General features: G+C 34.4%; 1 protein-coding gene across 1 annotated transcript; it reads right to left on the minus strand.

Moving 5' to 3' along the window:
• Positions 1-475: 475 nt before the first annotated feature.
• LOC110113597 lies at positions 476-2,261 on the minus strand. Its single transcript, XM_020846238.1, has 3 exons — positions 1,428-2,261; positions 1,184-1,339; positions 476-1,030 (listed from the first exon to the last, which is right to left on the minus strand). The coding sequence occupies exons 1-3, from the start codon at positions 2,259-2,261 to the stop codon at positions 476-478; spliced, it is 1,545 nt and encodes a 514-aa protein (XP_020701897.1).
• Positions 2,262-17,165: the final 14,904 nt, after the last annotated feature.

Raw genomic sequence — 17,165 nt, forward strand, 5'->3', positions numbered from 1 at the left:
TTCATGTCCTTAACCATCTTGAATTTAAGAAGACTAGAGATTCTCTTCTTAATTCTATGGTTAGTATGCTTCACAAAAATAATCATGGATTTAGATTTGTTTACCTTCTGGCTTGTCCATAAACAATAGTTATTTATGATAGTTTTCAACTCCTTAATAACTTTAGTCTTGGCTTCTAAGAAGATTAAAATATCATCTGCATAAAATAAATGGGAAACTCTAGGAGACTTTGGAGTAATAGAGATCCCCACATCCCCTTTTCTACCATTTAATGCATAAGATAGAACTTGGGAACATAAAATAAATAAATAAAGTGATAAAGGGCATTCTTGCCTAAACCCACACCTCCATTCAATCCAATCAGATTTCCTCCCATTGATCAAAATGCAATATTTAGGATCTAAGATGCATTGCAAAAGAAGCTCCCTAAATTTGCTAGGAAAGTTTAAGTGAGAAAGCACTTGCCCAAAGCTTGTCATCCCATACTATCACAAGCTTGTTCCATGTCAAGCTTGATTGCCAGAAGACCTTTCTTTGCTTTAGAATACCAAAATTTAATGAAAACTTCTTGTGCCAACAGTACATCATCTGACAAGGAAGGCCCTTTGATAAAGGCACCTTGGTCCACCGAAATAATCTTGTGAATAACCTTCTCCAATCTACTCAAAAGCATCTTTGCAATAATTTTATAAATGGTCATACATAAGCTGATTGGCCGATAATTAGAGACCGCTTGAGGATTTTGAATATTGGGAATCAATACAATAAGAGTTTCTTTCCATGACTGGTGCATATCTCCAGCAGACAAGAACGGACTTACTGCTAGCCAAACATCATCAGCAATCCATTTCCAAAATATCTTTATGAAAGAAAAACTAATTCCGTCCAAACCAGGAGAAGTATTTCTCCCAGATTTTTCCACTATAACTTGAACCTCCTCCCTTGTGAAATCTGCATCCATAAATGATTGATCAATTTCGTTGATGGCTGTCGAAGGCTCAGGCCAGCCATCCAACATACACTGTCTATGCTGCCATTTTTGTTTGAAAAAGTCTGAAAAAACTTTCTAGATTTCATTGGCATTCTCCGTAGTACTACCTTTAGAATTCTTAATGTGACTAATCAAGTTAATATTTTTCCTGGCATTTAAAAATTCATGAAAAAAAACTAGAATTGCAATCACCTTCTTCCATCCATTTTGCTTTAGCTCTTTTCTTCCACCAGGTATTAAGCGTGCAAGAGTGACATTGAGCTCATTGATTTTGAATCTTAAAATCTGCAACTTTTCAAAAGAAATAATCGCTTCAACTTCCTCCAATTGGATTTCCTGTATTTCTACCTTCACCCTATACCGAAGAGACATAAGATTCTTGAACTTAGCTTTTCTCCAGAAAAAAAGAGCTCTCAAAGTTTCTTTTGAATTTTACATTAAGAGATGAAGCCGGATCAATCCCTGCATATTTACTCCAAGATTTCTGCACAATCGCCTCTGCTCCATGGTAAGTAGCCAAAACTTCTTCATAACGGATCTCTCTGCTATAAACTGCCATAGGATTGAAAATTTCCAATAAAATAGGACAAAGGTCCGATGCTATACGGGATAAATGTTTCACCAGTGCAAGATGGATAGAATTCAAAACTGTGGAATGGATAAGACATCTATCCAATTTCTCTAGAATCTGAGCCCCACCGAATTTATTATTGCACCAAGTAAATTTTGGCCCCATATACCCCACCTCATGAAGATCATTGTTGATCATGAAATTCTTCAAATCCTTAGCTCCTTGAGACAAGAAATTTTTTTTCCCACCTCTCTTTTCATCTTGACAAAGAACACAGTTGAAGTCCCCACCTATCACTGTAGGCAAGTCCTTCGAGCAATGTTTCTCTAAACTTTCCCAAAGAAGTTTCCTGTCAATGGCATTAGTGTTCGCATACACAGTTGTTACCTTCCATATTCCTATGGTAAAAACCTCCAGTTTCCCTAGTATCATTTGAGATGAAACTTCAACCATAGTGAAAGACAGCAAGTCTTTTCTCCATAGAACCATCAAACCTCCACATAAGCCTTCAGAGGGAACCAAAAAAGACTCACAGTTGTTACCAAGGAATTTTAGAATTTGAGAATTCTCCAAAGAATTCAACTTTGTTTCCATTAAACCAACAAAAAACACCTTGTGATCTTTAATCACCTCCTTTAGATGTAGAGCAGCCTCCACTTTCTTGGCTCCTCTACAATTCCAGAAAACTAGCAAATTCATTGCTTAAAGATGGGGGAAGGTCCCCCACTCTTTTTAGCTTTTCCTCCTTCCTTTTTCCTATCTCGTTCAATTATATTACCCAAACCAAGAGACTTAAGCTCTTTAATAAGCTTAACCTTCTTTCCAGAAGATAGACTTCCAACCACAGCCTTATTGGAATTTGAAACCTCCTTATCCGTCACCTGAATAACTTCTGGTTTTTCAGCACCCATAGCATCAAAACCTGACATGTTATTAAAACCATTTTCAACAATTTCTCCTTCTTTCGCACAACTACATTCTTGAGTCTCCACATCTTCAGTCATTTTTGTTTCTTCCATACTAGCTAAAATATCAAACTTATTGAGAATTTTAAGTGAAGGATCAACTCTTGTTTCCTCAACATGGTCTTCCCCTGGAACATCAGCTTGAAGATATACTCCAATATCTTCTTTAGAAGATCCTCGCGGCACAGAACTAATTTTTGGAACAGAAGATTCAACAATCAAACTTATTCCTTCAGGTTCAACAGTTTTCTTTGAATTTGATGGACCAAGTTTTGGAACAAAGATCTTCTTCATCGGAATGGAGAATTTATTAAAGTAACTTCTTCTGTCTGTCAGTCTCTTAGAACTTCTATTGCCATTCCTCACCTGGATCTAGGAATTATTATCCACTTTCCTGCCATCTGCATTCGATTTAGCATCCACCTTTTGAATTCTCGCTTCAGATAAATCAGTTGCATTAGATAGCCCAACAACTACAGCTTTGTCTTTAATAACTTCATTACAGTAAGTCACAAAATGACCAAATTTGACACAATCAGAACAAATTTATGAAAAACCTTCATACTCAACTGTTTGATAGAATTTTACAGCCATTCCTACCACCCAAATCCTATTTGGTAGCTTTGAATCTAAGGGGATGCAAACACATACCCGTGCAAACTCCCTTCTACTCCATTGGAACATATTTCCATCCAGAAGGTAAGGCTTGCCCACCATAGAAGCAATTCTGTAGATGTTTACCTCATCCCAGCACTGATGAGGTAAATTAGGTAGCCTGATCCACACCGGAGTAGAAATGCCTTTGTGAGAATTGGGATTGAAGGAAGCAGACCTTTTATCCAATCCCACCACCTGTCCTCTCACCCACCAAGGGTCACTAGATAAGATGTTATCCACTGCAATAGAATCTTCGAAGGAATATAACATCCAACCACGAACCAATCAAGTTATGTGGAATTTTCCAAAACTATTCCACTGCCTTCTTAAATCCATACTCACCAAATGGAATGGAATGTCTTCCCCAAAAATCTTCACAACTAAAGCTTTCTCCAATCTCCTGGCATTCTCAATTTCTTTCTCAACAAGTAACTTCACTCCCTTACCATCTTCAGATAAAAATGATCCCAACTCCAAGCTATCAACCTTGATGTTCTATTTTTATGCCAAACAGAATGGATCTCCACAATACTTCGAAAGCTCACCGGTTGAGAAGGTTTGTTCAAAACTTCATTATCAGCAATAGGAGCTATGAAAGATCTCTCAGCATCATTCCTTTGCCGAAATTCCTCATCCACCTTATCTTCATTCCTGGATTTAAAATTCAACTGGGGGAAGACACCATGTCATTCTGACTTGGTGAAGAAGGAAATGAAGCATATTTTAAACTAGAAGAGATCCTTGGACCATTCGAAGAAGATGATTCCAAGTTAAGTTTTCCAATCAACTTGTTAACATAAATAGGACTATTAAAGGCTTTCAATTTAATAACACCCTCCTCCTTTAAAATCTCGTTGCCTTTCCCAATCACTGGAACGGGAGAAACTTTCTTTTGCAATAGACCACCCTCATCAATGGTCAAAGGTTTCACTTCTAGAGTTTTGAAATTTTTATTAAAATCTTTAAGAGTTTTTGATCCTCCATTGAAAACCTTTGACAACTTCTTCACCGGGATAGGAAATCCTTTCCTGTAATTTGCCCAGGACTCCGACGATAGGAGCCGATTACGCTCCATCTACTCCTCCCAATGTCACCGGAACGCCGACAGATCGCCGGACCCACCAGCCGCAGAGGTTGTGGCCTATAGAAATCGAACCGAAAAAATGGAAAAGAAATTTGAATTCCCAGAGTTTTTCTCACTAACTTTCTCTCACTAAATATGATTCCTCCTTCAATAATGTAAGATCATTCCTTAAGTATAATATAAAGGGATCATTATATGGCCTCGATAGAAGTATCCAATTTTAAGGAAGAATCAGAAATAGGATGAGCACTCACACAGCTTGTCCCTCACCAGAGTAGAATTACACGCCAGAGGCCTAGATGGAGCACTTTGCTTTACTAGAGTAGAAGGTTGACTCACATATAAGTTAGTCCGCTAAGCACTTGGAGTAGCTCCAAAAGCATCACAAGGATGACCACTAATGGTTTAGTGATCAGTTTGCTACCATCCACCATTACTTGTAACTACCACTTGATTAGGGACCATCATTATGAGCTCTATAATTTTATCTTTATAGTTTGTTTTTATTTGTTCAACAATTTATTTTTAATGCTACTATTTATCGATATATATGTGTAGAACTCCTTTTTGGTGATGTCGAATGGTGGTGTAGGAAGTTATTAGGTGAAATATTTTTCTTTTAGTGTAGTTTGTGTTTTATTTCAATTTTCCACTTTTTTATTATATTTTTAAACTTAATGTTAATTAAAAAATAGAAAAAAGTATAAAAAAAAATTAAAAACTAAAATGATAAGTTTCTCCCAAATTTATAAAGAGATCACATAGTAAAGGTGGGAGCTTATGAGGAAATTAAATTTAACTTGCAATTTCAACTAATACTATTTACCATAAAAAGTAGGGGATATTATTATAATTCAGTAGCTCAACCTTGTATTTTGATGATTATAAAAATTATTGTAGATTATCTACTTATTACAATGCACTAGATTAGATAATTATTTTATTCGCTACTAACCTTTTAGGTAATAGTTTTTTTTTTTTTTTGGTTAAAACTCATGATGGAGCCTACGTGTTAATATAAAAAAATGATTACATAGTCCTTAAGGGAGACGATTAGCTCACTAATGCATGAACAAGCTACAAAAGAAAGTAGAGAAAAACCTAGGAGCAGAAACTCTCCACTAATAAAAAAACCAAATAAACTAGTAACAAGCTATTGATGCTACATATAAGCATCCAAAAAAGAAAAATGTGATGAAAGAGTGGAAGCATGATCTTTCTACAAAAAAATATTGATAGCATCCATAATCAACTTCACCTGTAAAACGAAAAGGCTGCAAAGCAAAAGGATGTGATACAAAGCTTTATAGATAAACTAAGAATAATTGTAAAAATTTAAGTCAAACCCCAGGTTTATATAATAAAAACCACATAATAAAAATTGATCCAAGCCAAGGCACCATAGAAAGCAAAATAGAGGATAAAAACTGATAGAGCTCAAAATATAATAAATATAAAAAGCCTCATGGAGGTAATCCTCAAGCCACTCAATCCTACCCTCAGGAGAAAACACCATCCAGCAAATAATGGGACATGATCAACAAAGCTTAAGGCCACCAACAAAAAAGCACAACACCTCCAGATTATCACAAAAGCTCAGTACAAAGGCAGTCCAGCACATGAGATGAAATAAAGGGACCAAACAGCAAAGCATAAGGCCATTAGCAGAAAAGTCAAACTCCTCCAGAATATCACCAATACCCAACCCGAAGGAACACCAGCACATAAGGTGATATAAAAGACAAGCCAAAATCCCAGAATCATAATGGGTCCACCAAAATATACAGGAAGCCAGTAAACTGAGAGAATATGCAACACAGCTCATAACCCAAACCAAACTCCCACCATTACCCCCAGTTAGCCAAAACTACCACCTTAAGGTAGGAGAGCACAAATGGGAAAACCAATTAGCAACCTCACATGTGTAATCACAGCTCAAGTCTAAATCACCAAGACCATAACTAAAAAGCATAACACAGAAAGATGCCAGTAGAAATTCAAAAATAGAAATAGGAACCTTAAAAGCCCCTAGAAAAACCACAGCCTAGAGCTAGAAAGCCCCCAGCACTGACACAAACCAACCAAAGTAGGAGAGTAATAATTGGTAAAACCATCAACAATATAACCTGCGAAATCTTAGCTCAACTATAAATCCACCAAGACATTAGCTAGAAAGAAAGACATAGATAGATGCTGGTAGCAATTCACTAACAGCCAAACATAATAATACCAAAATAAAAGAAAAAGATCAATACAGCATAAGTAACCCCAAAGAAGGAAGAAGAACCCAATCCAATGCAAAAAACCATCAGTCAAAACTAAAAGAGGTACCACACGCCTCCAAAAAAAACATAAAAGAGTAGCCATAAAGTTAACTCGAGAGGATACAGATCCGCAACCCCACATATTAACCAGCTACCAACAAAAAATATATATATATATAATAAAAGAAAAAAAAAACAATAGAATTAGCCAATATTGAAGCAAAGGAGCCAAAATAGAACAAAGAAACTGCAACACAACCCCACAGCCCCCCACATAGACACACACCCCTCTTGGTTAGCCTATGGCTAGTTCATAAGGGCTTAACAATCCTAATGAACATATGGGCTTAACAACCCTAATGAACTTTCAAGTGGTATAAGAGCGGGATTCATAAAATCAAATTTTATAAAACTTTTAAATTTTGATCCATGGCTAACTTTAGAAATAGAAACACCACAAAAGGCTATTCAAATACTAGACCACCTCATCTTGATAATATACCTTTTGATTTTGAAAAACTCGCATGTCCACCTTTTTGCAATTTATAGATTATCACTTGTGGATACTTATAAAGGAAGGTTATTCTACACCAACACGTGAAATTAATGATATAAAAATTGAACTTCCTTTTTTCGAATGGACTTTTGAAGATAGAGATCTAGCACAACTCATTACAAAATATTTAAACTATTTTTTTGTACACTAAAATTTGAAGATTACATGCGTATTTCAACATGTACAACTAGTAAAGAAATTTGGGATAAATTATGCATTACTTATGAAGGCACAAGTGAAGTTAAGTAATCTATATTGAATATTTTACTTTATGACTATGAACTTTATCTCATGAAACCTAGTGAGTCAATATCAAAAATATATATTAGGTTTTGCCAAATAGTCACCTCCCTATATGCCTTAGGAAGAGAGCCAATAAACTATGAGAAAGTTAACAAAATTTTAAGATGTTTACCTTCTTCCTTCGATACTAAGATTATTGTTTTAACAGAATCTAGGGATTTTAATGTTTTTTCTAAAGATAACTTACTTGGATCACTCATTGTTTACTAGCAAGGAGAAAACCAAAGACAACTTGATGTATGGGAGAAAAAGGACAAATTGTAGCCTTAAAAGCTAATGATTCGAATAATGATCCTTCTGGTTCTGAAAGTGATGACGTTGCTTTAATTAATAAAAAAACTCAAGAGCTTCTTAAGGAAAAAGCAAAAGCATCATCATAAATAGAATAAAGGTAAGAACCATAAGAATTCTAAAGTTTATTTTAAAGTTATCTATTTGAATGCAGGAATCCAATACATCTGAAGGTTGATTGCCAAACTCTGAAAGCTCACCCAAGAAAGGAGAAGGGTGAAGAAAAGCCTAAGATTAGGAAGGACAAGAAATGGAACCAAAAGGCTTTTTGGGTAGATTTTGCATCTGATTCCTCTAAAACTGAAGCTAAAGAGGAGATAACAAACTTGTGTTTAATGGAAAATGATCATATTGGTCACTCTAACCAAGAAGAGGTATATGAATTAACATACGATCAATTGCTTGATACTTTTGAGAAAATTCATTCATCCTATAGAAAGCTTAAAAAATCACATGTTAGCCTGAAACTGGAATTTTTTAACTTATAAAAAGAGCATGAAATTTTGATTAAAGATCATTCTACTCTTGATAGCAATCACATGATATTATTAGATGAATTTAATGCTTAAACAAAAAGTATTCTAAATTGACGATGAGCATGATTTCCTAAAAAGTTTGCATGTTGAGTTAAAAATTGCTTATAAGGACATATATACTCTTGCAACTGATTTATATAGTAAAGTGCATGCTTTGAAAATAGAAATTTTAATTCTTGAAAATACAAATAAATTTTTAGAAGCTAAATTAGCTACTTTTAAAGAAAATAAAAAATGACCCATATTGCTTGAGTTTCACAATCCATCTAGTCAGTATACATCATTCAAACCTAAGAAGAGGCACTATAACATGAGTAGATTAGTAATCTCTTTCCTGGTGTTAGATATTTTTTATGTGACATGTTAGGACATATCTCCCACACATGTACCATTCACTGTGGAACACATTTAATATGGAGACCTAAATTGCAGGATTCATAACACAACACATATTCATTGCATTATTCTTTCTATAAGAAGGAACCCAAATTTGTTTAGGTTTCTAAATCTAATATCTATTAATATTATAGGTGTGCTCTCAAACAAAATCTAGTGAGAACATGTGATACCAGGATAGCAGATGTTCATGCCATATGACTAGAGATGTTAATCAATTCATTTTGCTGGAGGACAGGGCTGGAGGCAAGGTCTCTCTTGGAGACAACATCACCATGAAAGTGGTGGGCACAAGTGTAATAAAAAACTCTAAGAATCTTTTGATTGAAAATATTTTACTTGTTGATGGCTTAAAATATAATCTGCTTAGTATAAGCTAGTTGTGTGATAAAGGCTACATAATTAAATTTTTATCTACTAACTACATCATAAGCCTGAATAGAAAAAAAATTGCTACTTCATTTTGCTTAAAAATGATTGCTGATGAATTTTGGTTGTGGCATAGAATGCTTTGTCATTCTTTTTTTGAAGAAATGCTAGAAGCAATTATATTAAAAAGAAAGTCAAGAAACAAATAAAACTATGACAAGTGACACTTGTCGTATTCCTCCTTTAACAATTTAAAGAAATTAGGAGGAGCCTTGTTGCAATCTAATCTATCCCAAATGAAATCATTATCAATAGAAATGTTAGCACAACAATCTGCTAACTTACTGCACTCCCTATTGACAACTTGAATGATAACTTGATTAAAATTCCTTAAATATAAAAATTCACCTTGAATGGATCCGTCTTCAAAGAATTCCTTTTTGCTAACCAAATCCTTCACAAACTTCATAACGTTGAAGTTATCTCCTTCTATGATAATGCCTTTTGCTTCATACATCCAATCTTGAATAAGATTCTTCAATGAAAGAATAGCTTCCAGCTCCAAAACTGAACTATCCCAGTGATTGGCTTTTGAACCAAATGCAAAAAGAAATCTACCTTTACAATCTCTTATGATTCCACCAATTTCTGATTTATAAGAGCTATGAAGAGCAGCATCAACATTAAATTTAATCCAATCGGTTGGAGGGGGGTTCCAAATAGTTGAATTCAGCCTAAGCTGATTAGAATCCCAGTTGACCGATGTTATATTAAAGGAATTAAAGGAAGAAGCCATGCTGACTGCATTTGCTGCTATCAGATTTATGCTATCTTCTTTTCTATCATGAATCAATTTGTTCCTGCTTTTCCAAGTATAGAAAACCACTGTACAATATAAATTGCCCAAAAAAGGATTAGATTTGGACATAAAGAGCAATTCCTTGAAACATAATTCAATGCTGGAGAAAACCGGTAATTTATAACCCCACTTATTAATAATTTCAATAACTTTGTGAAGGAATAAGCACTGGACAACAATATGTTCAGAATTTTCCACATAGCCACAACCTCTTGGACACCCATTGTAATTAATAAGCCTCCTATACATCAAGAATTCGTTGGAAGGAATAGAGTTATGATTAAGTCTCCACCAAAACAATTCCACTCTTGGGCTTAGTTTAAGATCTCTTAACCATTTCCAGTTTTGGTCTTCAACTTCATATTTTATTCTGTTTTTAGAAATTATGCCTGAAATTGTTTTTCCTGGGAATTTGAACAATAACTCCCTTATATCAGCATCATGTTATCTATGAATGGGAATAGAGATGATCAATTTGACAAGTTCTTCACCAAAAACTTGTTTGAATTTCGAAATGTACAAGCATCCTTCATGAATAAATGCATTTAGATTAGTTTGATCATCTTTGATATCTGCTACAAATGTAGGCCAACGTTTAATGCATTTATCTAGTATCCAGATATCCTTGGTTGTATTCACTTTAGTGCCATTTGCAATTTTCCACCTCATAATTTCCTTCAGGGATTTTGCTCCATTGTTGAAGATTTTCCAAGTTGAAGATTCTCCATAGGAGATATCTGAATTCCAGAAATCTTCACCATATTTTGCAATAAGATTTCTATTTAATAAGGAGTTGGGTTTAGAAATAAGATTCCAAACAAATTTAGCCCTCCAAGGACTAATTTTTTCCATAGCAGAAATCACTCCTTGTCCACCCCATCTTTTTTGTTTGCATAACGTTCCCCAATCAACATAATGAAGACCTTTGCTATTGTCAAATTTCCTCCACAGGAAATCTCTACTCAGTTTATCTAAGTCATTGAGGACTCCCATTAGCACCAATGAGTGAGTAGAAATGAATATAGGGAGAGATAAAAGAGCAGATTTGATAAGGAGTATTTTACCAGAAAGAGTCAAAGACCGATTACTCCATTTGTATAATTTGTCTACAGCTTTCTCTATCAAATATTGAAAATTTGCACTAGAAAGTTTTCTCAGAGCCATTTTTACTCCCAGATAGTTTAATTCCTTCACTTCTTTAAAGCCCAAGATTTTAGTAATAATTTTGGATTTGCTTCTTCCAACCGATTTCCCAAACAAGATAGATGATTTCTGGGCATTTACCTTTTGTCCCATCCATTTGCTATAATTCTTCAATATCTTCAAAATTGACTAGGTACTTTTGCGGTTTGCTTTAGAAAATAAGATAGAATCATCTGCGTATTGCAAGTGATTGATTTTGTCCCCATTTGTAGAAATTTTGATGCCTATATCATTGACTCTTTCATTGAAAGCTTCACTAAAAATCTAGGAACATAGAATGAACAAAATCGGGGATAGTGGGCAACCTTGCCTGAAACCACATTTTGCTTCAATAAAATCTGAATTTTTTCCATTGATAATAATAGAGTAATTCGTATCAATTACACATTGAAGTAAATAGTTAGAGAATTTCTAAGGAAATCCAAGTAAATTTAAGACTTGCTTCAATGATTCCCAACCCATAATATCATAAGCTTGCTCCATGTCTACTTTGATGGCCATCAATCTTTTTTTTGCTTTAGAGAATCTAAATTTATTGAATATTTCTTGTGAAAGCAAAATGTTATCAGATATTGATCTACCTTTAATAAAGGCAACTTGATTTTCAGAAATCAATTTAGGGATGAATACCATCATCCTATTTAATAACATCTTTGCTACAATCTTGTAAAAAGATTTGCATAAACTTATAGGTCTGTAATTGGAAGGAGTGATGGGATTCTTCAATTTAGGAATAAGAACAATAGATGTATCCTTCCAATCTTTGCTCATAATACCAGAGTTAAAGAATTGATAAATAGCTTTCCACACTTCCTCTTTGATAATGTTCCAGTAACATTTAATAAAAGAGTAAGAGAGGCCATCAAGACCAGGAGCAATATTACCTTTCAAGTCTCGGATGACTGATTCCAGCTCTTCTTTAGTGAAATCCTTTAATAGAAAAATCCTGTCTTCTTCTCCCAGAATATCCGTGAACTTCGGCCAACCAGTAAGCTTGCATCCTCTATATTTCCATTTGTCTTAGAAATAATCCATCAGAACTTCTTCAATTTTGTTATGATCTTCCACAAGGATACCATTACAATCCTTAATTTGATTTATAAAGTTGCTGTTTCTCTTTGCTGTAGAAATCTCATGAAAGTAATTAGAGTTTTAATCACATTCTTTCATCCATTTGACTTTAGCTCTTTGTCTCCACCAAGTGCTAAGCCGGCCCAATGTAGAGTTTAGATCTAAAACTTTAGATTTAAGAAGAATGATTTTTTCATCAGAAAGACAACCTGAATAAGCCTCTTCTTCTTGTAGTTTCAAGATTTCTTCCTTGAGTTGATCCTTGTGGTTGTTCAAATTGGAATGCTTTGCTTTACTCCAGAAAAAAAGAGCTTCCAAAGCTCTTTTAGATTTCAGATTCAGCACTTGTACATCATCACCACTTGCAGATTTTTTCCAAGAACTTGCTACTATGGAGAAGGATGCTGGAAAAGATGCCCATATTTCTTCAAATTGAATTGGTTTCTTCTTACTAAAACCTTTATCAAAGATTTTAATTACAATAGGATAGTGATCAGAAGCTATCCTTCCCAAGTGCCGAACTACAGCTGGTTGAATTTTAGATAAAGCAATAGGATTTAAAAGACATCGGTCTAATCTTTCTAAGATCCTTGCTCCTCCTTTTTTGTTATTACACCAAGAGAATTTTGGTCCTATAATTCCAGTATCATGAAAATCACATTTTCTCATTAACAAATTCATATCTTGAGGGCCTTGAGAAAACACAAACCTCTTGCCGCCTCTTTTTTCTTCTTGAGATAACACAAAATTGAAATCACCTCCCATTATAAAAGGTAGATGTGTGTCCGAGAAAGATTCTAGAGTATCCCATAATACCCTTCTTTTGTACACCTCTTTGCTCCCATAGATCGTGGCCACAAGCAATTCACCTTTGTTTGGAATTTTGAAAACACCCGCTATAACTTGAGAAGAAGAATGAATTACATGGAAGGAACCAATGTTCCTTTCCCAACAAATTAATATGCCACCTGACAACCCTTCAGCTGGAAGGTTGAAATAATCCCAATTAACTCCTATCAAGGAGTTGATGCTGTTTCTGTCAATTGAAGATATCTTGGTTTCTACCAAACCAAAAAGAAAAACATCAAATTCTTTAACAAATTCCCTCAAATACCGAGAGGATTCTTTCTTCCTAGCCCCTCTACAATTCCAAAATGCAATGGAAGTCATTTATGATTAAAAATGGGATTGCTCCTATTCTTATTCATTTTGATCAATTCACCTTTCCTCCTTTGAGATAAAATGTTATCTTTGCCTAATGATTTGAGTTCTTTGTGAAGTTTTACCTTTGCTTTAACAGAATCTGAAATTTCTTTAACTGGAGCTGAGTCTACAAACGGCTTCCCATCAGATAATACTTCACCTTCTTCAATTTCATTAGTATTAATACCAGAAAAAACATCTACTTCTTTAGTTCGAGAATTGATGATGCTGAATCTGTTAGAAATTACTGAGATATTTGTTGGACCATCCACTTTCTCAGAAACTAGAGTAGCAGAATTACTGCATTTCAACAAATTATCTCCCTTTATCAGAATTGAATTCTCATTGATAATTTCAGGTGGGTTGTTGATGACTGCTGCTTCTTCTTGAACATTTTCAGCAATTGTTTTTAAAATTGGTACCGGATTTTCAATAGCTGAATGATCCCTTGTTGAAACTTTATTAAATTCTATTTTCCTGACAAAAATAGATTTAGATTTGTTGGCTTTGAAAGAATTTTGATAAGATTTCCCAGAATTAGGCATGAATTTCCTCCTTTTGTTGTTGTTGACCATAGTCCAAGGTCCATTAGCATCCTCATTGCCATCTCCTTGAGGAATAAAATTTGAATCATCCTCCAAATTTCCTTTAGTCGATTCTTTATTTGAGTTGTAGGAAATATCTTCCTTGCAATCATCCAATAGATGTCCCACCTTACCACATTTAAGCCAAATGTGGATACCTTCTCATATTCCAGCTTTTGAAAAAATCGTCCACAAGATCCTTCCACCCAAACTCCTGAAGGGAATTGTTGATCTAGAGCCATGCGAACGCATACTCTAGCATACTCTCTTTTGCTCCATTGGAACATATTGCCGTCAATCCATAAAGGATGTCTAACCATTGATGCTTTTCTCGCAACATTCTCTTCATCCCAACACATTAAAGGTAGGTGAGGAAACCTTACCCGTATTGGAGCAGTTAATCCTTTGAAGGATGAAGGGGAGAACATAGGGGGCCATTTGTCTATCCCCACTATATGATCATTAACATACCAAGGACCTTTTTCTAAAAATTTTTCCATTCCCTCCATTTCAGAAAATGAACATAAAATCCATCCGAGACCAATTGAAGTTATATGAAACTTCCCATAAGAATTCCATTGCCTCCTGAGCTAACTGGCAATTAAATTGAAAGGCAGACTCCTACCGAAAACCTTGACCACCAAAGATTTTTGGAGTTTTTGGGAATTTAAAGTAATATTTGATTCATCAAGCAAAATAGCCTTCCCATCTTCAGAAATATGTGATTCATTTTTAATGAAATTTACCTTGATGTTGGGTTTTCTGATCCAATGGTTGGTAGTTTGATCTTTAAAAGATACGACTTTATCATTCCCTTCAACAGCATTATTAAGAACATCTGATGCATTTTCCTTTAAATTTTCTGAAAAGGAAACCAAATTCTCCTGGGCCAAAGAATTGGTATTGACATTGCTAAATCTGTTCACAAAAATTTTCTTCTCAGAAGATGAAGATGCTTCTTTGTCATTAGATTTTGCCATAGGATATTTTATTCCAGTTAGTTTAGGGAATTTAACAGGATCGCAAATAGCCAAGTCTTTTCCTTTCCCGAAAACTGGAGGAGAAATTTGCTGGATCTCCATTGAAGGTTCCTTGATCTGAATTCCACCATAGATAGGTTTAAAACAAACATTGGAGTGTTCGCAGTAAAGAGATGTAACTCTATGAGGTTTCCAACGATCATCAGTGATCATCATCACCGTCGCCGGTGTTGACGGAAAGACCGCCAAAAAAGACGGGAATTTGAATATTTTGAAAAAACCGAATTTCCTTCTAACTTTTCCACGAGCTTCTCTCACTAACTTTTCCCTATTAGTGTTATTGAAAAGATCACCCTCCAAGTTAATCTCTAAAGAAATCCCAAAAAAATATTAGTTTTTAAAATTCTTTAAAGAAAGCAGTTTAACATCCACAAGAGATAATAACTTATCCTTCACCTTCTGAATAACATTATGATGGTTCATCCACACATCATTAAAAAGAGAATTATTCCTATCCAACCAAAGAAACCAAAGTATGAGAGAAGGAACAACATTACTGATGTGGCCTTCAGAATTATTAAACCAAGCCTTAAACATTAATTTAAGGGAAAGATGGGCATTAAAGCAATTTAACTAAAACAAATCATCAAAATAGACCCAAGTTCTAACAACAACATGAATAGAGATGAAAACATGTTGCTTGCATATTCTCCATATGGTAACAACATTGACACTTGGATGCCAAAATAAAACCTTTCTTGGTGAGATTATCATCCATGGAAATAAATCTATGCAAGATTCTCCAAACAAAGACATATACAATTGAAAGAACTCTCTTATGCCAAATATAAGTGAAAATATTATCAATATTTGTTTTATCTCTAAAAGTATGTCAAACACTCTTTAAGTGAAAGACACCATCTTTGGATAAATCACATAAGATAATATCTTTAGAAGCAGTATTGATAGGCAAGTTTAAAATACGGTGAAGAATGTAATCAGGAATCATATTATAGAGCTTTTCATAGTCCCAACAATTATCATTAAGAAAAAGAGTTAACCTTAACCGAAGCAGTAGAGGAAGAATTAAAAATAGAATCAATAGAATTTTTACCTAACCATCGATCTTGCAAGAAGAATATATTTCCTTCACCAAGCCCCTAAAAGATAAAGGGCTCCACGTCCCATTTAACCTTGTAAAACCTTTCCAAACTCTAGAATCACCTTGCTAAGAAAAACATTTAGTAGGATGTTTGTCAACACAGTACTTGGAAATCATAAAATTAACCCAAAGACTTTGTTTAGTTCGCAAATTATACCAAGTTTAAAAGAAAAAACCTTAGCTAGATAATTTAAATTCTTCCAGCCAAGACCACCATCATCCAAAACACCACAACAATTCTCCCAAGCAGCCCAAGTAATTTTAGAACTAGTAAAAGTGCCTTTTCAAAAGAATTTGTTAATAAGCTTGTGGACACTATTACAAACAACTTGTGTTAGAAAAATAGTTTGAAAACTATAAAGCGGTAAAGCACATAGAACACTTTTGATAAAAGTAACTCTACCACCAAAGATAAGGAAATTGGAATCCCAAGATAAAAGTTTATTTTGGAAAGAAACAATAAGTGTTAAGATAGTTGCTATTTGAATGCTTTACATTTTTGCAACTTATGTAGTTTTGATGATTCCAAACATTATTGTTCAAATGTGTAGTTATCTCCTAACATATTTAGAAGATTTGTTTTTGCTCTTGTGTGTACTAACATTTCAGGAAAAATGAACTCCAGACTACGAAGACTTCAAATCAAATTCAGAATGAGATACTTTTTAAAATTTGAAGTTTGCATTTCTTTGAAATTAAATTGAAAGGGAGTGATTGTAATTGAGTGAATAAAAACATACACACACACATAAGGAGATCATAAAAAATTTATACTGATCGTACTGGACGATATCTGTTCGTACGGGACGATCAGACAGTTATCTCTTATTGAGCACATGGAACGAATAGGAACTTGCTTAAAAATTTTTCTAAGTCCTATTCGTCCAGGACGAATTTTACAATCGTCCAGGATGATTGGTTCTCTATAAAATGTTCGTTCAGATGAAATTAAATTATCGTCAAAGGCGATTGGTCCTCTGGAAAATTTTTGTCCAGACGAAAATAATAATCGTCTAGGACGATCGGGTCTCTGGAAAATTTTCGTCCAGAAAAAATTAAATTATCGTCAATGGCGATTGGTCCTCTACAAAATTTTCATCCAGACGAAATAAAAAATCGT

The sequence above is a fragment of the Dendrobium catenatum genome, unplaced genomic scaffold (assembly GCF_001605985.2).
Source record: "Dendrobium catenatum unplaced genomic scaffold, ASM160598v2 fragScaff_scaffold_1113, whole genome shotgun sequence".
NCBI lineage: Eukaryota > Viridiplantae > Streptophyta > Magnoliopsida > Asparagales > Orchidaceae > Dendrobium > Dendrobium catenatum.

Excerpts from the sequence above, each read along its gene's own strand:
- LOC110113597 (XM_020846238.1), bottom strand. The coding sequence starts at position 2,261 with ATGAATTTGCTAGTTTTCTGGAATTGTAGAGGAGCCAAGAAAGTGGAG. Across the intron at positions 1,340-1,427 it reads ATCCGGCTTCATCTCTTAAT|GTAGAAATACAGGAAATCCA; the intron begins GTAAAATTCAAA and ends TATAGGGTGAAG. Across the intron at positions 1,031-1,183 it reads AGCAAAATGGATGGAAGAAG|CATAGACAGTGTATGTTGGA; the intron begins GTGATTGCAATT and ends CAAAAATGGCAG.